This window comes from Tursiops truncatus, chromosome 8 (assembly GCF_011762595.2).
Source record: "Tursiops truncatus isolate mTurTru1 chromosome 8, mTurTru1.mat.Y, whole genome shotgun sequence".
In the NCBI taxonomy this organism is placed as follows: Eukaryota; Metazoa; Chordata; class Mammalia; order Artiodactyla; family Delphinidae; genus Tursiops; species Tursiops truncatus.
This window is the reverse complement of record NC_047041.1, coordinates 68,054,323-68,081,400: the sequence shown is the minus strand read 5'-3', so window position 1 is coordinate 68,081,400 and position 27,078 is coordinate 68,054,323. Positions and strand designations below refer to the sequence as shown.

The 27,078-nt window shown below is 39.6% G+C and overlaps 1 protein-coding gene across 4 annotated transcripts in view; it reads right to left on the bottom strand.

The window, feature by feature from the left end:
• Positions 1 to 20,137: 20,137 nt before the first annotated feature.
• INSC (INSC spindle orientation adaptor protein) overlaps positions 20,138 to 27,078 on the bottom strand; it is a 131,849-nt gene continuing 124,908 nt past the window's right edge. For all 4 annotated transcript variants that reach the window (XM_073808644.1, XM_033862585.2, XM_033862586.2 and 1 more), the window contains 2 exons: positions 26,979 to 27,055; positions 20,138 to 20,764 (listed from right to left, as the gene is read on the bottom strand). In XM_073808644.1, the coding sequence (XP_073664745.1) occupies positions 20,636 to 20,764; positions 26,979 to 27,055 (206 nt within the window). In that variant the 3' untranslated portion in view covers positions 20,138 to 20,635. The remainder of the gene's footprint in view (positions 20,765 to 26,978; positions 27,056 to 27,078) is intronic.

The window sequence follows — 27,078 nt, the reverse complement described above, 5'->3', positions numbered from 1 at the left end:
GTATCCAGTCTTACATTTAGGTCTTTAATCCACTTTGAATTTATTTTTGGGTATGGTAATACACAATGTTCTAATTTCATTCTTTTACATGTGGCTATCCAGTTTCCCAGCACAACTTATTGAAGCGACTGTCTTTTCTCCATTAAATATTCTTGTCTCCTTTGTTTAATTAATTAATCTACAACAATTAATTAATTGCCCATAGGTGTGTGGGTTTATTTCTGGGCTTTCTATTCTGTTCCATTGATCTATATGTCTGTTTTTGTGCCAGTGTCATACTGTTTTGATTACTGTAGGTTTATAGTATAGTCTGATGTCAGGGATCCTGATTCCTCCAGCTCTGCTTTTCTTTCTCAAAATTGCTTTGCCTTTTGGGATCATCTCTGTTTCAATATAAATTAAAAAATTTTTGTTCTCCTTCTGTGAAAAATGCCATTGGTAATTTGGTAGGGATTGCATTGAATCTGTAGATTGCTTTGGGTAGTATAGTCATTTTGACAATATTGATTCTTCCAATCCAAGAACATGGTATATCTTTCCATCTGTTTGTGTCATCTTCAATTTCTTTCATGAGCATCTTAGAGTTTTCGGAGTACAGGTCTTTTGCCTCTTTAGGTAGGTTTATTCCTAGGAAATTTATTCTTTTTGATGCAATGGTAAATGCATCTTTTGTTATTAGTGTATAAAAATGAAACAGATTGCTGTGTATTAATTTTGTATGCTGCAACTTTGTCAAATAATTGATGAGCTCTAGTAGTTTTCTGGTAGCATCTTTAGGATTTTTTATGTATAGTATCATGTCATCTGCAAACAGTGACAGTGTTACTCTTTTTCCAATTTGGATTCCTTTTGTTTCTTTTTTTTTAAATTTCTGATTGACATGGCTAGACTTCCAAAACTATGTTGAATAAAAGTGGCAAGAGTGGACATCCTTGTCTTGTTCCTGATCTTAGAGGAAATGCTTTCAGCTTTTCACTGTTGAGTATGATGTTAGCTATGGTTTTGTCATGTATGGCCTTTATTATGTTGAGGTAGGTTCCCTCTATGCCCACTTTCTGGAGAGTTTGTATCATAAAAGGGCATTGAATTTTGTCAAAAGGTTTTTCTGCATCTTTTGAGATTAATCATATGGTTTTTAGTCTTCAATTTTTTAATGTGGTGTATCATACTGATTGATTTGCAAATATTGACAAATTCTTGCATCCCTGGGATAAATTCCACTTGATCATGGTATATGAACTTCTTAATGTATTGCTAGATTCAGTTTGCTAGTATTTTGTTGAGAATTTTTGCATCTATGTTCAGCAGTGATATTGGCTTGTTATTTTTTTTGTGAGTGTGGTGTCTTTGTCTGGTTTTGGTAACGGGGGTGATGGCGACCTTATAGAATGAGTTTGGGAGTGCTCCTTCCTCTGAAATTTTTTGGAATAATTTCAGAAGGGTAGGTGTTAAGTCTTCTCAATATTTGATAGAATTTGCCTGTGATGCCATCTGGTCCTGGTCTTTTGTCTGTTGAGAGAATTTTAATCAAGTTTCAATTTCAGTACTTGCGATTGGTCTCTTCATATTTTCTATTTCTTCCTGGTTCAGTCTTGGAAGATTGAACCTTCCTAAGAATTTGTCCATTTCTTCTAGGTTGTCCATTTTATTGACATATAATTGCTTGTAGTAGTGTCTTATGATCCTTTGTATTTCTGTGATGTCAGTTGTAACTTCTTTTTCATTTCTAATTTTATTGATTTGAGTCCTCTCCCTCTTTTTCTTGATGAGTCTGGCTAAAGGTTTATCAGTTTTGATTATCTTTTCAAACAACCAGTTTCACTGATTTTTGCTATTGTTTTCCATCTCTATTTCATTTATTTCTGCTCTGATCTTTATGATTTCTTTCCTTCTACTAACTTTGGGTTTTGTTTGTTCTTCTTTCTCTAGTTACTTTAGGTGTAAGGTTAGGTTGTTTATTTGAGATTTTTCTTGTTTCCTGAGGTACGATTGTATTGCTATAAACTTCCCTCTTAGACCTGCTGTTACTGCATCCCATAGGTTTTGAATCATTGTGTTTTCATATTCATGTCTCTAGGTATATTTTGATTTCCTCTTAGATTTCTTCAGTGATCCATTAGTGTGCTTTTTGTTTTGTTTTGTAGCATATTATTTACCCTCTACGTGGTTGTGTTTTTTGCAGTTTTTTTTTCTTGTAGTTGATTTCTAATCTCATAGCACTTTGGTCAGAAAAGATGCTTGATACAATTTCAATTTTCTTAAATTTACTGAGGCTTGCTTTGTGGCTCAGCATGTGATCTATCTTGGAGAATGTTCCATGTGCACTTGAGACGAATGTGTGTTCTGCTGCTTTCAAATGGAATGTTCTATAAATATCAATTAAGTCCCTCTGATCTAATGTGTCATTTAAGGTCTGTGCTTCATTATTGATTTTCTGTCTGCATGATCTGTTCATTGATGTAAGTGTGGTGTTAAAGTCCCCTGCTATTATTGTGTTACTGTCAATTTCTCATTTTATGGCTGTTAGCATTTGCCTCATACAATAAGGTGTGCCTATGTTGGGTGCATATATATTTACAATTGCTATATCTCCTTCTTGGATTGATCCCTTGATCATTATGTAGTGTCCTTCTTCGTTGCTTATAACAATCTTTATTTTAAAGTCTATTTTGTCTGATATGCATATTGCTACTCCAGCTTTCTTTTGATTTCCATTTGTATGGAATACCTTTTCCATCTTTTCACTTTCAGTCTGTATGTGTCCCAAGATCTGAAGTGGGTCTCTGGTGGACAGCATATATAGGGGTGTTGTTTTTCCATCCATTCAGCCAGTGAATGTCTTTCAGTTGGAATATTTAATCCATTTACATTTAAGTTAATTACCGATATGTATGTTCTTAATGACATTTTGTTAACTGTTTTGGATTTGTTTTTGTAGGTCTTTTTTTCCCCTTCCTCCTTTGTTCTTTTCTCTTGTGATTTGATGATAACTTTAGTGGCGTGTTTGGATTCCTTTTCTTTTTTGTGTGTGTATGTATTATAGAGTTTTGGTTTGTGGTTATCATGAGGTTTTGATATAGCAGTCTGTATATATGCAAGATTCTTTTATGTTGCTGGTCTTTTAATTTCAAATGCATTCCAATATCCTGAATTTGTACTCTCCTCACAATTGCTGCTTTTGATATCATATTTTTGTGTTGATAATTTGCTATTTTACTGTATGTTTGCCTTTACTGTAAGATTTCTCATTCATAATTTTCTTTTTTCTATTTGTGGTCTTTTCTTTTCCACCTATAGAAGTTCCTTTAGCATTTGTTGTAAAGCTGATTTGGTGGCACTGAATTCTCTTAGCTTTTGATTGTCTGTAAAGCTTTTGATTTCTCCATCAAATATGAATTAGAGGCTTGCTGAGTAGAGCATTATTTGTTGTAGATTTTCCCCTTTCATCACTTTAAATATATCATGACATTTCCTTCTGACCTGCAGAGTTTCTGCTGAAAAATCAGCTGATAACCTTATGGGGATTCCCTTATGTTATTTGTTGTTTTCCCTTGTTGCTTTTAATATTTTCCCTTTGTCTTTAATTTTTGTCAGTTTGATTACTATGTGTCTCGGCACATTCCTCCTTGGGTTACTCCTGCCTCGGACTTTTTGTGCTTCGTGGACGTGGGTGACTATTTCCTTTTCCATGTTAGGGAAGTTTTCAGCTATCTTCAAATATTTTCTCAGGTCCTCTCTCTCTCTCTCTCTCTCTCTCTCTCTCTCTCTCTCTTCTCCTTCTGGGACCCCTATAATGTGAATGTTGGTGTGCTTAATGTTGTCCCAGAGATCCTTTACACTGTCCTCATTTTTTTTCATTCCTTCTTCTTTATTCTGTTCTGCAGCAGTGATTTCCACCATTTTGTCTTCCAGCTCACTTATCTATTCTTCTGTCTCATTTTTTCTGCTATTGATTTCTTGTAGTGTATTTTTCATTTCAGTTATTGTATTGTTCATCTGTTTGTTCTTTATATCTTCTAGCTCTTTGTTAAACATTTCTTGTATCTTCTCGGTTGGTGTCTCCATTCTTTTTCCAAAATCTTGGATCATCTTTACTATCATTACATTTAATTATTTTTTTGGTAGATTGCCTATCTCCACTTCACTTAGTTCTTATGGGGTTTTATCTTGTTCCTTTATCTAGAACATATTCCTTTGTCATCTCATTTTGTCTAACCTTCTGTGATTGTGGTTTCCATTCCATAGGCTGCAGGGTTGTAGTTTCTCTTGCTTCTCATGTCTTCCCCCTGGTAAATGAGGCTGGTCTAAGAGGCTTGTGCAGGCTTCCTGGTGGGAGGGACTTCTGCCAGCCCACTGGTGAGTGGAGCTGGGTCTTGTCCCTCTGGTGGGCAGGGCCATGTCAAGTGTTGTATTTAGAGATGGCTGTGGGCTCAGGAAAATTTGGGGCAGCCTGTCTGCTGCTAGGTGGTGCTGTGTTCCCACCCTGTTGGTTGGCCTGAGGCATCCCAGCACTGGAGCCTACAGGCTGTTGGCTGGGGCCAGGACTTGTGACAAAATGGTGGCCTCCAGGAGATCTCACACCAGTGAGTGAGACCTTGTGTGCACACTCCAAGAGTGCCATTTCTGTTTCCCTCAGTCCTGTGGAGTTCCTGTGATCAAGTTCCACTGACTTTCAAAGCCAAATGTTTTGGGGTCTCCTCCTCCCAATGCCAGACCCCCAGGCTGGGGAACTTGATGTGGGGCTCAGAATTCTCACTCCTGTGGGAGAACCTCTGGAATATAATTATTTTCCAGTTTGTGGGTAGCCCACCAGTCAGGTATGGGATTTGATTTTATCACAAATGTGCCCCTCCTACTATCATATTGTGGCTTCTTCTTTGTCTTTGGATGTAGAATATCTTTTTTGGTATGTTCCAGTCTTTTTTGTTGATCTTTGTTCAGCAGTTAGTTGTGATTTTGGTGGTTTCATGAGAGGAGTTAAGCTCAAGTCCTTCTACTCTGCCATCTTGTCTCCTAGTCTGTATAAACTTTTATATAAGTGTTATTGAACTGTATGTATCTTTCATAACTCTTTTTTCTAGTCTAAAATATGGATTGTTGTTTTGAAATGTATCAGTATGACAAATTTCCAGTACTTCATTTATAGTACTTCACTGTACAAATGTACCACTATCCTCTCTATACAAAAATTTAAAATATCTACAAGGTTCAAGATGTCATATGATCAGTAAATAATAATAGGTATATGAATCTTGGGCTTGGACTACATGAGCTCTCTGGTTCCAGTCTTTGAAAAGATTATGTGGATTTTTAATTGTATTTTGTGATCCTGCAATTTTATGATTTCAGGGCTTAGCTAGTTCCATTGTTAAGGAAGTTTCAGGCAGTAAAATGAGAGCCACTTAACTGTTAGGGAATATCACTAAACAACAAAGATGAGAGGAAAGATATTTTAATTGATGAATAAGTATTAAAAGTTCAAGTTTGGTTTGAGAGAACTCTAGGGAGTTCCATCCCGCTCCATGGGATGTGCCTGTAGAAGGAAGGCAGAGGTTGGAGATGAGGTATATGCCCTGCTCCCTGACTCTCCTGGACTGGTCTTTGGGGCAGGAAGTTGATCCCACTGTCCTCTGATCCGAAGTCACAGTGAGCAGCCAACCCTACAAAAATGAGTTAAATAGTAACTTGAAAACTACAGAAAGGCTCCCAGATATTCTTGCAATTGAACAGCCTGGAACCCCATCTGCTCTGTGGCCTCCCCTGTCCAGGGTTTGAGCCATGACTCACACGAGATTCAGCAAAGTGAAGGAAGTCTTGATCTTAAAGGCAGAGTATACAGTACAGCTGAGGTGGGCTCACATGGTCAGCTGCAGTGAGGAGAAAGCCCACCAGCACATGCAATTACTCCACCAGGCCATCGAACACAGGTGCCAAGAGATAAATAAGGAGATGGACACCTTGGGCAAGTTCTTAGAGAAAGTGAAAACGTCTACTGGTCATTTGACTCAGAGCTGCCAGCATGAATGGAGTGATAGGAGCCTTCCTAGGAGCAATCTCAGAGAAAGAGACATTGACTGCCTTTGCCAAGGGCCACTTTCTTCCTGTTCGATGGTGTGACATCTGGCATCCATGAGCACCTTCTACTTTTGCAGTCCTCCATGTTTATTACTTTCTGAAGAACCCCATGGGAAAGCTCCAAATACCAGGCCCTTGAGGAAAATGCTGGAAAACCAGATGGGATTTGTTTTCTGGGGCTGGGAAATGAGATTGGATGTGAATTTTAAGGAAAGACCTCCACTTTCCTTGTCCGCTACACGGGCCTTTGAAATGTCTTGTTCAAAATTTGGAAATTGTGTGCACGGACTTCCACAGGGAAAGTGCCAACTTGGTGTGAGGCAGTGAGTTTCCTCAGATGGTCATACGGTGCATTTCTGAAGACAAACCATCTAAACAGAACTTCCCAAATGAACTTTTAACTTGAGAGGCACTGTAGAAGTATAGGTAAGCTTATTATTAAATTTTAACATGTTTGAGATGTGAAGAATAAATTTTTCAAAGACCTCAAAAATTAGCATGCCCCTCTCCCCAACTTGTACTTCGAGGTACGCATGGGTCGAAGTGAAAGCATAGCACAGCTGGAGCAGTGGCAGAAGTGGCCTGAAAAACAAAGCTGAAAAATACTCTGAAAGCTTCTCTTTCTCTTTCCTGGCCTTCCCTGAGGGCAGAAATCCAAGGAGCCTCACTCACATTCAGTGTCACCCCCATATCCTGCCTGCCATCCATGGTCACCATGGCCTGCACCAAAGTGAGAAATGTCTCGGTATGAAAGGTTGATATGCCTGAAGTGAGACCAATTTAGTCTCAGGGTGGAGGAGAGAGACCATGGACTTTAAAGAAAATGCCATGTAAATGATGTAAGTAAAATGATAAGGATCTCATTTTTTTTTTTTTTTTTTTTTTTTGCGGTACGCGGCCTCTCACCACTGTGGCCTCTCCCGTTGCGGAGCACAGGCTCCGGATGCGCAGGCCCAGCGGCCATGGCTCACGGGCCCAGCCGCTCCGCGGCATGTGGGATCCTCCCGGACCAGAGCACGAACCCGTGTCCCCCGCATCGGCAGGCGGACTCTCAACCACTGCGCCATCAGGGAAGCCCGATCTCATTTTTATGTGTTGCCAAAATGTGAAAAATATGCAAATAGCCCGTTACGGGTTTCTATTTGGACTACACGGTTTCCTTGGAGGGCCTCAAGTCTGAGACTCACAAACACACACATATAAATATTCCGTAATTTTTGCTTTTATCAGTCATGGATAGCCCCAAACTGTATAAAGAATCACAGATAAAAATCACAGGGAAGGACACAGAAGATTGTGGACATAAATAGAATCTCTACAAAGGGACCATCAGAGATCTCTAACGAAAAAGGAATTTTAAAACAATTGTTCCCCAAAGCTGGCATGGCTTTAAAATTGGAACTGATAACATACAGCATCTACTTTGATTTGTCTTTGATGCTTTACTCTGAAACTAGGTTAAGGAGAAGCTATTTTAGAGATTTTCCTGGTATTGATCAGAAACTGCACAGGATTTCTACTTTGGTTATTTAAGTTACATTTCATTGTCTCATTCCCATTCACTGTCTCTGAAATAATCTTCATATCTATTACTGTAATTTTAACAAATGAATAACTAAAGTTTATCAGTGCTTAAAAATTATTTAAATAAAAATGCAAACTAACAGTAAGGTACTACTGTAAAGCACAAAGAACTATATTCAATATCATGTGATAAACCATAATGGAAAAGAATATGAAAAATTATATATATGTATAACTGAGTCACTTTGCTGTACGGCAGAAATTAAACACAACATTATAAATCAACTATACTTCAATAAATTTTTTTAAAATTGCAAACTACATTTTTTTCAAATAAAGAGAAAGCTCAGAATTTGACAAAGTGCTATACTTCTGTTTTTAAGATCAACCATGGTGTTTGGGTTTATGTGTAAAACATTTGTGCACCAAAGTAGAATGATGATGGGTTTAGTGTCAGACAGCCTTTGCTCAAATCCTGTCTACCAGTTATGTGATGTTAGGCACAACATAGAGTCTCTCTGAATCTCAGTTTACTTATTTGTAAGGCACTAATAATAACTACTTAGCACAGTCATTTTAAAAATTTAGTAAAGTCGTGGACGTTACAGTGCCTGGCACAGAGCAGGTGCTCAAAAAATGACAGCTGTGGTGATAGTAGCTGTAATTTTCTGGGACCCAAGTCCCAGCTCTTGCATTAATTTGCTGTGTAATTTTAGGCTAGCCTCTCTACTCCTAAGTATGGGATGTAGAGATGGGACTAGATAATCCCTACATCCTTTTTGGGATAAAGTCTCTGTTCCTAACAAGCTATGGGTCTAATATTTGAGGCACTGTAAGAAGGGTCAGGGAACCTGCATAGATGCAAATGTGGGATTTGGTTAACTTTAACTGTAGCCACATTTACTGTGCACTTGTCATTAGGCACTAGTCTAAGCCTTTTCCATGTATGAACACATTTAATTCTCACAACTCCATGATTAAAGCACTATCATTACCCTGTCTTACAGAGAACGCAGAAGCACAGAGAGGATATGTATCGAGGTCTCACAGATAGTAAGGAGCAGAGCCAGGATTCAAGCTGAGGTGGGCTACAGAGCTCATATTTGTTTTAACCAGTGTGCTTTACAGGCTTTCTAAGGAGAGTGGTTTACTGACAACTAACCCACCACCACGCTCCAGCCTAAATTCACAGGTAATACCAACATTTATTCCTTTTTATTTTTCTTTCATGGCCCAGAGCAGACCTTCATAATGTTTGGTAGAGGATGATTGTTCTACATAGATCCAGGGCCATATTTACCTTCTTATAAGTATCTGGTGCTAACGTCCTGCTATCTTCTAATTAGCCTCTGAAGTCAGAGAAATGTGGTTTCAATCCCCACATTAGTAATAACTATTTGAATTTAGCAACATACTTAACCCCATCAAGTCTCAGTTTCCCCATCTGTAATGGAGAGTATATATGGGAATCTTTTATTTTTATTTATTTTTTATTGAAGTATAGTGGATTTACAATGTTGTGTTAGTTTCAGGTGTACAGCAAAGTGATTCAGTTATAGATATACATATATATTCTTTTTCATATTATTTTCCCTTATAAGTTATTACAAGATATTGAGTATAGTTCCCTGTGCTATATAGTAGATCTATTTTATACACAGTACTCTGTATATGTTAGTCCCAACCTCCTAATTTATCCCTCCCCCCCTTTCCCCTTTGGTAACCATAAATTTGTTTTCTATGTCTGTGAGTCTCTTTCTGTTTTGTGAATGAGTTCATTTGTATCATTTTTTTGATTCCACATACAAGCAATATCACATGATATTTGTCTTTCTCTGTCTGACTTACTTCACATAGTATGAAAATTCCTAGGTCCATCCACGCTGCTGCAGATGTCAATATTTCCATCTTTTTTATGGCTGAGTAATATTCCTTTGTGTATATATACCACATCTTCCTTATCCATTCATTTGTTGTTGGACATTTAGGTTGCTTCCATGTCTTGCCTATCGTGAATAGTGCTGCTATGAACATAGGGGTACATCTTTTCAAATTATAGTTTTGTCCAGATATATGCCCAGGAGTGGGATTGCTGGATCATAAGATAACTCTATTTTTAACTTTTTAGGGAAACTCCATACTGCTCTCCAAAGTCACTGCACCAACTTAAATTCCCACCAAGAGCATAGCAGGGTTCCCTTTTCTCCACACCCTCTCCAGCATTTCTTATTTGTAGACTTTTTGTTGATGGCCATTCTGACTGGTGTGAGGTGATAACTCATTATAGTTTTGATTTGCATTTCTCTAATAATTAACAATGTTGAGCATTTTTATGTGCCTATTAGCCATCTGTATGCATTCTTTGGATAAATGTCTATTTATGTCTTCTGCCCATTTTTTGATTAGGTTGTTTGGTTTTTGGTTATTGAGTTGTATGAGTTGTTTGAGTATTTTGGAAATTAAGCCCTTGTTGGTCACATCATTTGCAAATACTTTCTTCCAGTCTGTGGGTTGTCTTTTCAGTTTGTTTATGGTTTCCTTTGCTGTGCAAAAGCTTGTAAATTTGATTAGATCCCATTTGTTTATTTTTCTTTTATTTCTATTGCCTTGGGAGACTGACCTAAGAGAGCATTGGTACAAATCGAAATTGGTTCAAGACTGCAGAGTAGAAGGATGTGTGTTCACTCTCTCTTGCAAGAGCACAAGAATCACAACTAACTTCTGAACAATCATTGACAGGAAGACACTGGAACTCACCAAAAAAGATACCTCACATCCAAAGATAAAGGAGAAGTAACAATGAGATGGTCAGGGGGCAAAATCACAATAAAATCAAATCCCATAATCACTGGGTGGGTGACTCACAAACTGGAGAACAATTATACCACAGAAGTCCACAGACTGGAGTGAAGGCTCTGAACCCCATGCCAGGTTTCCCAACCTGGGAGTCTGGCAATGGGAGGAGGAGTTCCCAGAGAATCAGACTTTGAAGGCCAGTGGGATTTGATTGCAGGACTTTGACAGGACTGGGGGAAACAGAGACTCCACTCTTGGAGGGCACATACAAAGTAGTGTGCACATCAGGACCCAGGGGAAGGAGCAGTGACCCCATAGGAGACTGAACTAGAGCTACCTGCTAGTGTTAGAGGGTCTACTGCAGAGGCGGTGGGGGGTGGGGGGTGGTGGCTGTGGCTCACCTTGGGGACAAGGACAGTGGCAGAAGAAGTTCTGGGAAGTACTCGTTGGCATGAGCCCTCCCAGAGTCCGCCATTAGCCCCACCAAAGAGCCTGTAGCCACCAGTGCTGGATTGCCTCAGGCCAAACAACAAACAGGGAGGGAACTCAGCCCCACCCATCAGCAGACAAGTGTATTAAAGTTTTACTGAGTTCTGCCCACCAGAGAAACACCCAGCTCTACCCACCACCAGTCCCTCCCATAAGGAAGCTTGCAACAAGCCTCTCAGATAGCCTTATCCATCAGAGGGCAGACAGCAGAAGCAAGAAGAATTACAGTCCTGCAGCCTGTAGAATGAAAAGCACATTCACAGATAGACAAAATGAAAAGGCAGAGGGTTATGTACCACACAAAGGAACAAGATAAAATGCAAGGAAAAGAATTAAATGAAGTGGAGATAGGCAACCTTCCAGAAAAAGCATTCAGACTAATGATAGTAGAGATGATTCAGGACACTGGAAAAAGAATGGAAGCAAAGATCGAGAAGATGCAAGAAATGTTTAACAAAGATTATAAGAATTAAAGAACAAACAGAGATGAACAATACAATAACTGAAGTGAAAACTACACTAGAAGGAATCAATAGCAGAATAACTGAGGCAGAAGAATGGATAAGTGACCTGGAAGACAGAATGGTAGAAATCACTGCTGCAGGACAGAATAAAGAAAAAAGAATCAAAAGAAATGAAGACAGCCTAAGAGACCTCTGGGACAACATTAAACTACCAACATTCACATTGTAGGGGTCCCAGAAGGAGAAGAGAGAGAAAAGGATCTGAGAAGATATTTGAAGAGATTATAGTAGAAAATTTCCCTAACACAGGAAATGAAATAGCCACCAAAGTCCAGGAAGCACAGAGAGTCCCAGGCAGGAAAAACCCAAGGAGAAACATGCTGAGACACACAGTAATCGAACTGACAAAAATTAAAGACAAAAAAAATTATTAAAAGCAGCAAGGGAAAAATGACAAATAACATACAAGGGAACTCCCATAAGGTTAACAGCTGATTTCTCAGCAGAAACTACAAGCCAGAAGGGAGTGGCATAATATAGTTAAAGTGATGAAAGGGAAGAAACTACAGCCAAGATTATGCTACCTGGCAAGGATCTCATTCAGATTCAATGGAGAAATCAAAAGTTTTACAGACAAGCAAAAGGTAAGAGAATTCAGCACCACCAAACCAGCTCTACAGCAAGTGCTAAAGGAACTTCTCTAAGTGGGAAAAACAAGAGAAGAAAAGGACCTACAAAAACAAAAACAAAACAATTAAGAAAATGGTAATAGGAACATACATATCGATAATCACCTTAAATGTGAATGGATTAAGTGCTCCAACCAAAAGACACAGACTTAGTGGATGGATACAAAAACAAGACCCATATATATGATGTCTACAAGAGAACCATTTCAGACCTAGGGACACACACAGACTGAAAGTGAGGGGATGGAAAAAGATATTCAATGCAAATGGGAATCAAAAGAAAGCTGGAGTAGCAATACTCATATCAGATAAAATAGACTTTAAAATAAAGAATGTTACAAGAGACAAACAAGGCCACTACATAATGATCAAGGGATCAATCCAAGAAGAAGATATAACAATTATAAATATATATGCACCCAACATAGGATCACCTCAATGCATAAAGCAAATGCTTACAGCTATAAAAAAGGAAATTGACAGGAACACAATAATAGTGGGGGATTTTAACACCTCACTTACACCAATGGACAGATCATCAGACAGAAAATTAATAAGGAAACACAAGCTTTAAATGACACAATAGACCAGATACACTTAATTGATATTTATAGGACATTCCATCCAAAAACAGCACATTACACTTTCTTCAAGTGCACATGGAACACTTTCCAGGATAGATCACATCTTGGGTCACAAATCAAGCCTTGGTAAATTTAAGAAAATTGAAATCATGTCAAGCATCTTTTCCAACCACAACACTATGAGATTAGAATTCAGTTACAGGGAAAAAAAGGTAAAAAACACAAACACATGGAGGCTAAACAATACATTGCTAAGTAACCAAGATATCACTGAAGAAATCAAAGAGGAAATCAAAAAATACCTAGAGATAAATGACAATGAAACACGATGATCCAAAACCTATGGGATGCAGCAAAAGCAGTTCTAAGGGGGAAGTTTATAGCAATACAATCCTACCACAAGAAACAAGAAAAACCTCAAATAAATAATCTAACATTACACTTAAAGGAACTAGAGAAAGAAGAACAAACAAAACCCAAAGTTAGCAGAAGGAAAGAAATCATCAAGGTCAGAGCAGAAATAAATGAAATAGACATAATGAAAACAATAGCAAATATCAATAAAACTAAAAACTGATTCATTGGGAAGATAAACAAAATTGATAAAACTTTAGCTGGGCTCATCAAGAAAAAGAGGGAGAGGACACAAATCAATAAAATTAGAAATGAAAAAGAACTAACAATGGACACCACAGAAGTACAAAGCATCATAAGAGATTACTACAAGCAACTCTATGCCAATAAAATGGACAACCTGGAAGAAATGGGCAAGTTCTTAGAAAGTTATAACCTTCCAAGACTGAACCAGGAAGAAATAGAAAACATGAACAGACAAATTACAAGTAATGAAATTGAAACTGATTAAAAATCTTCCAACAAACAAAAATCCAGGACCAGATGGGTTCACGGGTGAATTCTAACAAATATTGACAGAAGAGCTAACACCCATCCTTCTCAAACTCTTCCAAAAAATTGCAGAGGAAGGAACACTCCCAAACTCATTCTACGAGGCCACCATCACCCTGATACCAAAACCAAAGATACTACAAAAAAAGAAAATTACAGACCAATATCACTGATGAATATAGATGCAAAAATCCTCAGCAAAATACTAGCAAACAGAATCCAACAACACATTAAAAGGATCATACACCATGATCAAGTGCGATTTATCCCAGGGATGCAAGGATTCTTCACTATATGCAAGTCAATCAGTGTGATACGCTATATTAACAAATTGAAGAATAAAAACCATATGATCATCTCAATAGATGCAGAAAAAACTTTTGACAAAATTCAACACCCATTTATGATAACTTTTCAGAAAGTGGGCATAGAAGGGACCTACCTCAACATAATAAAGGCCATATATGACAAAACCACAGCAAACATCATTCTCAATGGTGAAAAACTGAAAGCATTTCCTCTAAGATCAGGAACAAGACAAGGAGGTCCACTCTCACCACTATTATTCAACATAGTTTTGGAAGTCCTAGCCATGGCAATCAGAGAAGAAAAAGAAATAAAAAGAATACAAATTGGAAAAGAAGTAAAACTGTCACTGTTTGCTAGATGACATGATACTATACATAGAGAATCCTAAAAATGCCACCAGAAAACTACTAGAGCTAATCAATGAATTTAGTAAAGTTGCAGGATACAAAATTAATGCTCAGAAATCTCTTGCATTCCTATACACTAATGATGAAAAATCTGAAAGTGAAATTAAGGAAACACTCCCATTTACCATTGCAATGAAAAGAATAAAATACCTAGGAAGAAACCTACCTAGGGAGACAAAAGACCTGTATGCAGAAAACTATAAGACACGGATGAAAGAAATTAAAGATGATACCAACAGATGGAGAGATATACCATGTTCTTGAATTGGAAGAATCAATATTGTGAAAATGAGTATACTACCCAAAGCAATCTACGGATTCAATGCAATCCCTACAAAATTACCAGTGGCATTTTTTATGTAACTAGAACAAAAAGTTTTAAAATTTGTATAGAGACACAAAAGATCCTGAATAGCCAAAGCAGTCTTGGGGGAAAAAAACGGAGCTTGAGGAATCAGACTCCCTGACTTCAGACTATACTACAAAGCTACAGTGATCAAGACAATATGGTACTGGCACAAAAACAGAAATATAGATCAATGGAACAGGATAGAAAGCCCAGAGATAAACCTACGCACCTATGGTCAACTAATCGATGATAAAGGAGGCAAGGATATACAATGGAGAAAAGACAGTCTCTTCAATAAGTGGTGCTGGGAAAACTGGACAGCCACATGTAAAAGAATGAAATTAGAACACCCCCTAACACCATACAGAAAAATAAACTCAAAATGGATTAGAGACCTAAATGTAAGACTCTTAGAGGAAAATATAGGAAGAACACTCTTTGACATAAATCACAGCAAGATCTTTTTTGACCTACCTCACAGAGTAATGGAAATAAAAACAAAAATAAACAAATGGGACCTAATGAAACTTAAGAGCTTTTGCACAGCAAAGGAAACTATAAACAAGATGAAAAGACTACCCTCAGAATGGGAGAAAATATTTGCAAATGAATCAATGGACAAAGGATTAATCTCCAAAATATATAAACAGCTCATGCAGCTCAATATTAAAAAACAAAGAACTCAATCAAAAAATAGGTAGAAGACCTAAATAGACATTTCTCCAAAGAAGATGTACAGATGGCCAAGAGGAACATGAAAAGCTGCTCAACATCCCTCATTATTAGAGAAATGCAAATCAAAACTACAATGAGGTATCACCTCACACTGGTTAGAATGGGCATAATCAGAAAATCTACAAACAGCAAATGCCAGAGAGCGTGTGCAGAAAAGGGAATCCTCTTGCACTGTTGGTGGGAATGTAAATTGATACAATCACTATGGAGAACTGTATGGAGGTTCGTTAAAAAACTAAGAATAGAACTATCATATGACCCAACAATATCACTACTGGGCATATACCCAGAGAAAACCATAATTCAAAAAGACCCATGCACCCCAGTGTTCATTGCAGCACTATTTACAATAGCCAGGTCATGGAAGCAATCTAAATGCCCATGAACAGATGAATGGATAAAGAAGACGTGGTACATATATACAATGGAATGAACGAAATTGGGTCATTTGTAGAGACGTGGATGGATCTAGAGACTGTCACGCAGAGTGAAGTAAGTCAGAAAGAGAAAATCAAATATCATATATTAATACATATATGTGGAATCTAGAAAAATGGTATAGATGAACCAGTTTGCAAGGCAGAAATAGAGACAGATGTAGAGTACAAACGTATGGGCACCAAGGGGGGAAAGCGCGGGGGGGGAATGAATTGGGAAGTTTGGATTGACATATATACACTAATATGTATAAAATAGATAACTAATAAGAACCTGCTGTATAAAAGAATAAAATTCAAAAAAAATAATAGAAAAAGAAAGCATTGGTACAATTTATTTCAGAGAATATTTTGCCTATGTCCCTTCTAGGAGTTTTGTGGTGTCATGTCTTATATTGTATTTAAGCCATTTTGAGTTTATTTTTGCGTATGGTCTGAGGGTGTATTCTAACTTCATTGATTTTCATGCAGCAGTCCAACTTGCCCAGCACTACTTGCTGAAGTGACTCTTTCCTCCATTGTATATTCTTGCCACCTTTGTCAAAGATTAACTGATTGCAGGTGTGTGGGTTTCTTTCTGGGCTCTCTTTTCTGCTCCATTGACCTGTATGCCTGTTTTCGTGCCAGTACAACACTCTTTTGATTACCATGGCTTTGTAGTATTGTCTGAAGTCTGGGAGGGTTATGACTCCAGCTTTATTCTTTTTCTTTAGGATTGCTTTGGCAATTCTGGGTCATTTATGGTTCCATATAAATTTTAGGATTTTTTGTTCTAGTTCTGTGAAAAAATGTCATGGGCAATTTGATAGGGATCACATTAAATCTGTAGATTGCTTTAGGTAGTATGGCCATTTTAACAATATTAATTTTTCCAGTCCAAGAGCATTGGATATCTTTCCATTTCTTTGAATTATCCTCAGTTTCTTTTATCAGTGTTTTATAGTTCTCAGCATATAAGTCTTTCTCCTCCTTGGTCAGGTTTATTCTTAAGTATTTTATTTTATTTTATTATTATTATGTTTTGCAGTACGCGGGCCTCTCACTGCTGTGGCCTCTCCCGTTGCGGAGCACAGGCTCCGGACGCGCAGGCTCAGTGGCCATGGCTCGTGGGCCCAGCCGCTTCGCAGCATGTGGGATCTTCCTAGACCGGTGCATGAACCCGTGTCCCCTGCATCGGCAGGCAGACTCTCAACCACTGTGCCACCAGGGAAGCTCTATTTTATTTTTTGATATGATTTTAAAAGGGATTGTTTTTTTACTTTCCCTTTTTGATATTTTATTGTTAGTGTAAAGAAATGCAAATCTTTTCTGTATGTCAATCTTGTGTCCTGCTACCTTGCTGAATTCATTTATCAATTCTAATGGGTTTTAGGTGGCATCTTTAGGGTTTGCTATATATAGTATCATGTCATCTGCATATAAGGACAATTTTACCTCTTCCTTTCCAATTTAGACACCTTTTATTTCTTTTTCTTGTCTGATTCTGTGACTAGGACTTCCAATACTATGTTAAACAGAAGTGGTGAGAGTGAGCATCCTTGTCTTGTTCCTGATTTTATTGGGAAGGTTTTCAGCTTTTCACTGTTGAGTGTTATGTTGACTGTAGGTTTGTCATAAATAGCCTTTATTATGTTGAGATATGCTCCCTCTATACCCACTTTGGTAAGAGTTTTTATCATGAAAGGATGTTGAATTTTATCAAATGCTTTCTTCTGCAGCTATTGAGATGATCATGGTTTTTTAAAATTTTTTTTTAAATAAATTTATTTATTTATTTTTGGCTGTGTTGGGTCTTTGTTTCTGTGCGAGGGCTTTCTCTAGTTGTGGAGAGCGGGGCCCACTCTTCGTCGCGGTGTGCAGGCCACTCACTGTCGCAGCTTCTCGTTGCGGAGTACAGGCTCCAGACGCGCAGGCTCAGTAGTTGTGGCTCACGGGCCTAGTTGCTCCGTGGCATGTGGGATCTTCCCAGACCAGGGCTCGAACCTGTGTCCCATACGTTGGCAAGCAGATTCTCAACCACTGCGCCACCAGGGAAGCCCAATCACGTGTTTTTTGTCTTTGCTTTTGTTGATGTGGTGTATCACATTGATTGATTTGCATATGTTCAACCATCCTTGTGACCCTGGGATGAATCTAACTTCATCATGGTGTATGATCTTTTTTTATGTGTTGTTGGATTCAGTTTGCTGATAGTTTGTTGAGAAACTTTGCATCTATATTCATCAAAGATATTGTCCTGTGATTTTCTTTTTTGATAGTGTCTTTATCTGGTTTTGGTATCAGAGTGATGGCTTCATAGAATGTCTTTAGTAGTGTTCCCTCCTCTTCAATCTTTTGGAAGAGTCTGAGAAGGATTGGTGTAAGTTCTTCTTTGTATATCTGGTAGAATTCCCCAGTGAAACCATCTGGTCCTGTTTGCAGGGATTTTTTTTTTGTTAATTACAGTTTCTATTTCACTTCTACTGATTGGTCTGTTTAAATTATCTATTTCTTCTTGAGTCAATTTCAGTGGACTGTATGCTTCTAGAATGTCCATTTCTTCTAGGTTGTCAAATTTGTTGGCATATAATTGTTCATAGTATTCTCTTATGGTTTTTTTGTATCTCTATGGTATCAGTTGGTATTTCTCCTTTTTCATTTCTTATTTTATTTGGGTTTTCTCTCTTTTCTTCTTAGTGAGACTGGCCAGAGGTTTGTCCATTTTCTTTGCCTTTTCAAAGAACCAGCTCTTGGTTTTATTGATTTTTTTCTATTTTTAATCTTTATTTATTTCCTCTCTGATCTTTATTGTTTCTTCCCTTCTGCTGACTTTAAGTTTTGTTTGTTCTTCTTTTATACTTCTTTTAGGTGGTAGGCTAGGTTGTTTATTTGAGATTTTTCCTTGATTTTTGAGGAAGGCCTGTATCACTATGAACTCCCCTTAAGAGCTGCTTTTGCTGAATCCCATAGATTTTGTATGGTTGTGTTTTAATTGTCATTTGTCTCAAGGTATTTTTAAATTTCCTCTTTGATTTCATCATTGACCCATTGGTTTTTTAGTAGGATGTGGTTTAGTCTCCATGTAATCCTTTTTTCTTGTTTCCTTTCCTGTGGTTGATTTCTAGGTTCACGCCTTTGTGGTCAGAAAAGATGCTTGAAATAATTTCTGTACTCTTAAATTTGTTGAGGTCTGTTCTGTGCCCTAGTTTGTGGTCCTAGAGCATGTTCCATGTGCACTTGAAAGGAATGTGTATTCTGGTTTTCTGGATACTATGTCCTGAACATATCAGTTAAGTCTTACTGTTCTATTATATCACTTAGGATCTCTGTTGACTTGATTTTGTATTTCTTCTTTGTTCCTTTTTATTTTCTTTTCGGTTTTTCTTTTGTGGTTGATGGTTTTCTTTTGTATTATGCTTGTGTTTTCTTCTTTTTGTTTTCTTGTGAGTCTATTATATGTTTTTGATTTGTGGTTATCCTGTTTTTCAAGTATGCTAACCCATCACCATACCTACTTGTTTTTTTTCCTTATCTTATTGCATTAGCTAGAATGTCCAGTATGATGTTGAAAAGGAGTGATGAGAGACAATATCCTTGCCTTGTACCTGATCTTTTGTGAAATCTTTGAGTTTCTTAGCTTCATAGATGATGTTAGCTGTAGGTTTTTTGTAGATGATCTTGATCAAGTTGAGGAAATTTCCCTTTATTCCTAGTTTATTGAAAGTTTTTTTTTAAATCATGAAAGGATATTGTATTTTATCAAGTGCTTTTCTGCATATATTGATATGATCATGTAATTCTTTTAACCTCTTATGTAATGGATTTCAAAACTTTCTTGAATTGCATAAAATCATATCACAATAGTAATAAATCTTTCAGAAATATTCATAGATTTTTGTGATACTTTCAAACAATGATATTGGTAAAACAGCTCTGTGGAAAAAAAAAATAACACAAAGCCTCTGATTTGTAGCATCTTCCAATTTATGTGGTATAAATACTCTCAGTATTTCCAGTTACAAGGTACCAAATGAGCTTACTGAACGTGGAGCTGGGAGGAATTCCTTACAGCTGTCCCTTGTGAACTGGTATAAGCCAACTCCAGCACACCACTACTTTCAAGTATACTTTTGAAGAGGTATTTTTCAGTAAAACCTCATCTGATGATACTGTTTACCATGAGGTTAAAGAAGAGCAAGCTAAGGGAAACTGAGTTCCTGGGACTTTGGAAACTTTTGATTTCTCACTGAATCACTCAGAAATTAACCCATTTATGCAGCTATGAAAACAATATACTTTCTATGCAGTTTTAATCGTTGAGAAAGTTTTTGTGGCATGAAAACTTGGGAAGCAAGAAGTTAGCCTAAGACATAATTTAATCAGAAAATTCAAGACACGTTTCATGTGATTTCATTTATTAAAGAATAAAACTAGAACTTCCAGTATATTCTTTCCAACTATGAAATGCATTTAAAATATTTTAGAAAGAGCAATTCCAACTTTTAAAAAAAGAAAAACTGCTGGACAGCTAAAATACTCTTGTTACCAGATTTTGTTTTAAAAAAAATGAAGCAAGGTTATATAGTGAGAGTAGAGAAAGCAAAAGAAAGTGAAATCACCCATGACAATCTGTCATATTAGCCATTATGCATTTCAACATCTGCAACTGAAAAGTCACAGAAGTCAAAAAATAAAAACAAAAAAGACTCCCAAGGACCACAAACTGCCTGATGATGTTGCCATAATGTTTAACCCTCTGTTAATTTCACATAAAAATAAATTAAGTATAAATAAGGAGGTGAGGGGGCTGGTGTGTGGTCAGGTGCGTTAACAGGTATGTACTCAGAGGGGGCTTGAGAATGAGGCCGAATGCCTTTTGTCTCCCATACTTGCTACACAAAACTCTCCTCCATGTTGCTGCAGAGTAAGAAAGAGTCCACAAGCCGGGGCTGGACCAGCTGCTGGAAGTCAGAGTCCTGGAGGCCTTCAGGACAGACCCCGGCCAATCTACGCAGAGCAGCCTGAGGAGAAAACAGAAGAGATCAGACTGCACCTTCAACTTCCCTGAGAGCTGCATTTCAGTAAGTGGCTCATTTACCAGCCCAATTTGAGCTGATCATCACCTTGACACCTTAGTGATATGGTCCTTTTTGTCACTTGGTCACCATAGCAACCTTATTACATAGTCACCTGATTTCAATGGTACCTTGATCACTAAAGGGGATGTCATCTGAAAGTTTTCATGATCTTAATTAGTCTTGCCATCTTGGTTTTTCAGTCATCTTAGGAAACTGATTGTTTTGAAGATCTGTCATTTTAAGGATTTGGTCAATTTAGTGACATATTTAAGTTGAAGATTTATCTTAGAGACTGGAACTACCAGAGGCATCAGTGGAATTATATTCTCACTTCCAGGTCTTTATAGAAACCTTAGAACAGCAAGGGCTATTCATTTATCCATAAATTCAGCAAGGTTCTGAGCAAAGCATTTTGGGATGGGAAGGAGGGGAGAGGGAGAGAAGAAGGAGGGTCATAAAGTTAAAGGAAATGGAATTTCTGCCACCAAGATGGGGATGAACAGGAAAGAGAAGTGCAGGCAGAATGAAACTACTGCCCAGGTCCCCATACACTGAGTGTTGCACTCTTCCCTGAGTATGCCATCTTGTTTTACATCCATGTGCCCTTGCTCAGATCTTTCCCATGATGTGAAACCCCTCCCCAACTGTTTTTTAGGTGTTTATTCCCACACCAGACTCTAAGCTCCTTAAGGATAGAGAGTGTTTTATTTTTCTCTGTATCTACAAAGGTATGCTGAAAAAAAAAAACCAAACAAATGTTGAGTTCTACTGCTAGAGTAACCTGAAACTATAAACGTGAGCTGTGTACCTACCTAGACCTCTTTGCCAGTTAGCTGAAGCCATGCATACTAAGTGCCCAATGAATATTAATTCCTTCCATCTTTCTCAAGCCTGAACAGAGCAAGGAACAAGGTGGGAGCTTAAGGATGCCCTTCCCTTGGGAAACAAAGAGAGAGGGGACTATCTTGAGTGGCAGAAGAAGCAAAGAAGGAGGAATGCCCACTCTTACTGAGTGTCTACATAGTATCTCATTTAATCCCCACAGGATACAGCAAGGTAAGTATCATGATATCCAATTTAGAAATAAGGAGACAGACTCAGAGAGCAAAAGTGGCCTTCCCAAGATCACACAGCAGCCCAACTCCAGGGCCTTCATACCTACACACACAGAGACAGGATGCTGCAAGCCCAGGACACTAGGTTATAATGAGTACAAGGCAAACATATAGCTCATTACCTAGACATGAGAAGTAATCTATTGCTGAGAGATCGCCAAGTTGGTGAAAAGAGAGGATGGCTTAAGTTGTCTGTTGGACTAACAGACACTGCCATGTCCAAGCTGGTTCAAGGAGAAGGGATATGCATCTCTGTTCACATGAGCAGGGTCTTAGACGATGGTGGCAGGAAGGAGACTCCAGGCGACTGTCTCTAACTAGTGTGTCCTGCCTCTCCTGGGGTATGATTTCCCCAAGGGCTAAAAGGCTGAACTCCATTGCACTTTCTGATTCCTCTGGGCTCCAACTGGGAGAAATAACCTTACTGCCTTTGAGTTGTTACAGTAAAAATGGAACCAGGGATCTTCCACAGATATGAGAATATAAAACCATCGATGTATTTTACATCATCAAGCATAAAAATAAAGCAAAAGAGAGGGAAGAAAAAAAGAGAGACAAAGAAATAGATAGAAAATAAACCCATGAAAAGAGAGAATGTAGAAGAAAATAATAGACAGAAAAAAAGAGACAGCATCAGAAAAACAGAACAAGAAGGAACTATTAAAAGAGAGAGGGCTTCCCTGGTGGTGCAGTGGTTAAGAATCTGTCTGCCAGTGCAGGGGACACGGGTTCGAGCCCTGGTCTGGGAAGATCCCACATGCCACGGAGCAACTAAGCCCATGCGTCACAACTACTGAGCCTGCGCTCTAGAGCCCGCAAGCCACAACTGCTGAGTCTGTGAGCCACAACTATTGAAGCCCATGTGCCTAGAGCCCATGCTCTGCAACAAGAGAAGCCACCGCACTGAGAAGCCCATTCACCAAAACGAAAAGTAGCCCCCGCTCGCTGCAACTAGAGAAAGCCCACGCACAGCAATAAAGACCCAACGCAGCCAAAAATTAATTAATTAATTAATTTTTAAAAGAGAGAGAGAGAGATGAACTTGGGAAAGAGAAGAGACCAAGCATAACAGGGAGATCAAGAGAGAAAGAGATGGTATCAGAGAAAAAGAGAGCACACCCTGGGGATGGGAGGATAATGGGAGAGAGATAGGAGGAGGTGAAGAGGTAGTAGAGATGGGGGAGAGGACTAAAGGGCTAAAAAGAATGGGGGAGGGGAAAGAAGGAGAGAGAAACATCCCTAAGGGAGGAGGCAACCTCTAGACAGAGAGAAAAGCAAAAGCAAAACACAAGAGAGAGAGAGAACTAGAAACAGACACCAAAAACCACGAAGGCAAATAGATACCCTCCTCTCGCCAGGGTCCTCAGAAACTGTGTAGGGTTCATCATGAGCCCAAATGGTCTCAGAGCACCCCCTCCTCAGCATCCAGGAGCTCAAAGGGTCCTTCACCCTTCTGAAGCCTTTTACTTGGCCTCCGCTTTCCTCAGAAGGTTAACAACCTTCCCAGCACCTCATTCCCAGACAGTCTGAAAACACGCAAGAATTAAGCCCCGTACCCCACTGACAGCCGCTTCATTAAGGAAAAATCAATTCTGTTTGCAAGAGACAATCCATGCTGCCACTTTTCCAGATGTGGGAGATGATAATTGAAATGTCCTCCCTTCACCTGAATAGAGTCTTTAAAACTGGGAAGAAGGCTTGGGGAGGGGCAGGAGAGGTAGCCTCCAACTCCATCCGCCAGGCCAGGCTCCAAGCAGCCCCCATCTCACCAGCCAGGGGGCTGCACTCAAGTGTGGAGCCCCTTCTGGGAGACAAATCACGAACACCCGCCAACACTGGTGGCTGGGGGCTGAGCAGACAAGTCCGTCAGTCCCTCAGCCAGGCAAGAAACAGTCACCAAACCAAGGTCCCATGGAGATACAAGAGCTGAAAAAGGGACCCAGCCATGAGAAGGTTCCAGGGTAGAGGGGGAGAAATACAGATCCCCTCCCATGAGCCAAGGTAGCATGACTAGGGCCACAAGCCATAAGGGGACAGAGCATGGCTGGAAACAAGATGGTCAGGGCAAAAAGTCAAGACATACAGCATCAGGCAGGCCTGTGTTTGAATTCCAAGAGCCTCCCCTTATAACACCTAAAACACAGGATAACACAACATGCTTCCTGCTGGGGAAAATAAAATACGAGCAGGCAGGTCCAAGCCGCAGAGAACTCCCAGGAAGCCCCAAGGAGGAGGATTTTGATATGAGTCTTGAAGGCGGTGCTGGCAGAGCTATAGAGAGGACATCTGCTTGGGACAAGGGCCAAAGCACAGTGTCGGGGTGGTTCAGGGCATTCTGACCCGAGCTGGACAGGGCCTGGAGGCAGTGGACGGCCTTCAGACCCCAGGTGGGTCAGAGCCAGGCTGTGAAGGGCTAAGTATGTGGACAGTAGGCCATAGGTAACAGGGAACCAGGGAAGGGGTGCTCATGGAAAGGTCATGATTGTAAACTGTCATGAGGAAAATGAGGCCAGCAGCCACATGAAGGATGGATTCAGAAGGAAGGGGCTCTATTCAGCATCCAACAACCTGTCCACAAGGAGAAATGTAATCCCTTTACCACCAGAAAGTCCTTCAAGTGGTTGAAAATAGAGGCCACGCCCTTCTGTGTGCTCTCCTTCAAACTCATGATAAAAATGGAAAAGGAGTCATAGCAAGCCCACGTGTCTGAAAGGAGCTTTATAGTTTCTCAACATTTTCTCAGCCCTATTCAGTGTCAGGCAGTTGCTGGCTGCCCAAGTTGTGAAGATAAGGTAGTTGGGGCCAATGATTATGTGTTTGCCAGGTATTAACTGTCTCCATTTACTCACTAGACCAGACAAAATGAAGGCCTGTGAACTTGCATGAAAACAATTACAGCTTTACATTCACTGGCCTCTAACTGAAACAGCCTTTCCTTCAGCTGTGTGTGAATGTAGCAACAGATCGAGATGTCTCAGCGGTGCCTGTTACTTGTTCACCAATAGAAATCACAGACCCTATGGGACCTTCCTGGAACAGCACCCCCCTCCACATCCTCTACCTGTCTCTTGTCTGTAGAAAAACTTTAGTCTCCTAGGCTTCCCCGAGTTCCAAAGAGTACATTTAATCAGAGAAGTGAGAAAATGCAGAAAGAAAGGAAAACAGTCAAGCAAGACAAACTAATAAGAGTTTAGCCATTAAACAAAGTCAAGGACCTTTAGTTCCTCCTCAGGGGATATAGATAAAATTCCGAGCCATGTCCTTTGAACTCTTTTACAGATACTGAAACCTCCACCAGGTGGAAGAAGTTAACTGTATGCTGCCCACATAGACCCCAGACCTGTTGGAACCAGAAGGTTGATGATGCTGACTCCTGATTTACCTCATCACCAACCAATCAGAAGGATGTCCATGAGCTGATCACACACCACACAACCCCCCTCCCTGACCCTGTCTTTAAAAAAACTTTCCCTGAAAGCCTTTAGAGAGTTTGGGCCTTTTAAGCCCTATCTACCTGGACTCCTCACTTGGCAACCTGCAGTACCCACTGCACTTTCCTTCACCACAACCCGGTGTCAGTCGATTGGCTTTACTGTGCATGGGCAAGCAGACCCAAGTTTGGTTCAGTAAATTACATTTTTGGAGGTACCTTCAATATTATTTATGCTCATTGCTAGTGAAGACTTGAGGCTAGCTTTTATTTAAGGAGCTAATTTAAAAGTATATATATATATATATATATATATATATATATATATATATATATTAACATATCACCTGCTTTGATAGTCTAATAATTATTTTAATATGATGGTTTTCCTTTTAATTCTATATATTTTACTATATACATTTAAAACCTAATACTGAGAAGGGGTCCATAAGCTTCTTCAGATCACCCAAGGCACAAAAAGGGTGAAGGTTGTTCTGCATGTACCAGAGTAAAAGGCCCAACAGAGCTGAAATTTTTGTCTTTTTCCCCCCCACATCTGTATCCCCAAAGCCCAGAAGAGTGCATGGCTCATAGAATCACTTAGCAAATATTTACCGAATAAAATTTACAGCACTTCGTGACCTACCCAATGTCACACGGCTCATTAATGGTAAAACCAAGACAGGTGTGTCTGACTGTAATGCCTGCTGCTCCTACCACCATACAATGCCTGTCAGGAGCTCCCAGAAATGGGATGAGCTCAGTTAAAAAAAAAAAAAAAAGGACGGGGTGAGAAGGGACTTTATTGTGAAACAGCTTGAAAGACCTCTAGATCCATCCCTTCTGCACAGTCAAAGAGGACAAATCAAAGATCTGGCACCCCCTTCTGGAAGTTAAAGGGCTTTTACAGTGGGCTTCCCTGCTCCTGGATGCTTCCAGCTGCTCTGCTCTAGGATTTAATACAGCCCAGCAGGGAGGATATAGAGACAGGTTGGGTGTTCCCCATCTGGTGCTGCTGGTACTTTCATGGTGGACCCAAGCACCAAGAAGTTGGGTGGAGACCTCCCAGGATGTGCTAGCTTGGTTGAGGGTGAAGATCCTGGGGACTGGCTGAATAATCCTCTGTCCTGTCCTGTCCTACTCCACAAAGGAGGAGGGAGCTACGAAGCTGGAAGAGAACCAATAGAGCGGCTCTATCTGAGAAGGAAAGGAGGCTTTCTCACAGTGTCCACTTTGGAACAGGCAGAAGACATCTTACCCTAGCTACCACATGCTGCAAGCACCATAGCATCACCACCATCACCCAGCATCCTGCCAGCTGGGCCCCTCTGGTCTAGACCTGCTGTCAGATCCCCCAGGACCTCAAAGGTCCTAAATGTGTGGTAATGGGGGTTCCCCAGGCCTCTGCCTTTCACGTATATGACCTCATATAATTTTCATCACAATCTTATGAATTAAGTGAAACAAGTATTACTCTTTTAAAGAGAAAAATGGAAATCCAGAATAAGTTGTCCGGCTTACCCAAGCCTGTCGTGGCACAGCCTGTTCCCCTGGTCCCTGGTCTGCAACCCCAAAGCCCAGGAAGAAAGCTGGGGGAGGATTGGGAACTCACCAGGCAGGCCACCAGCACGGCGTCACTGCTGTTCCTCTTGGAGGGTGAGCGACAGAGTTCAATGAGGCGGGACATACCTGCGTGAGACACGGGGAGACCC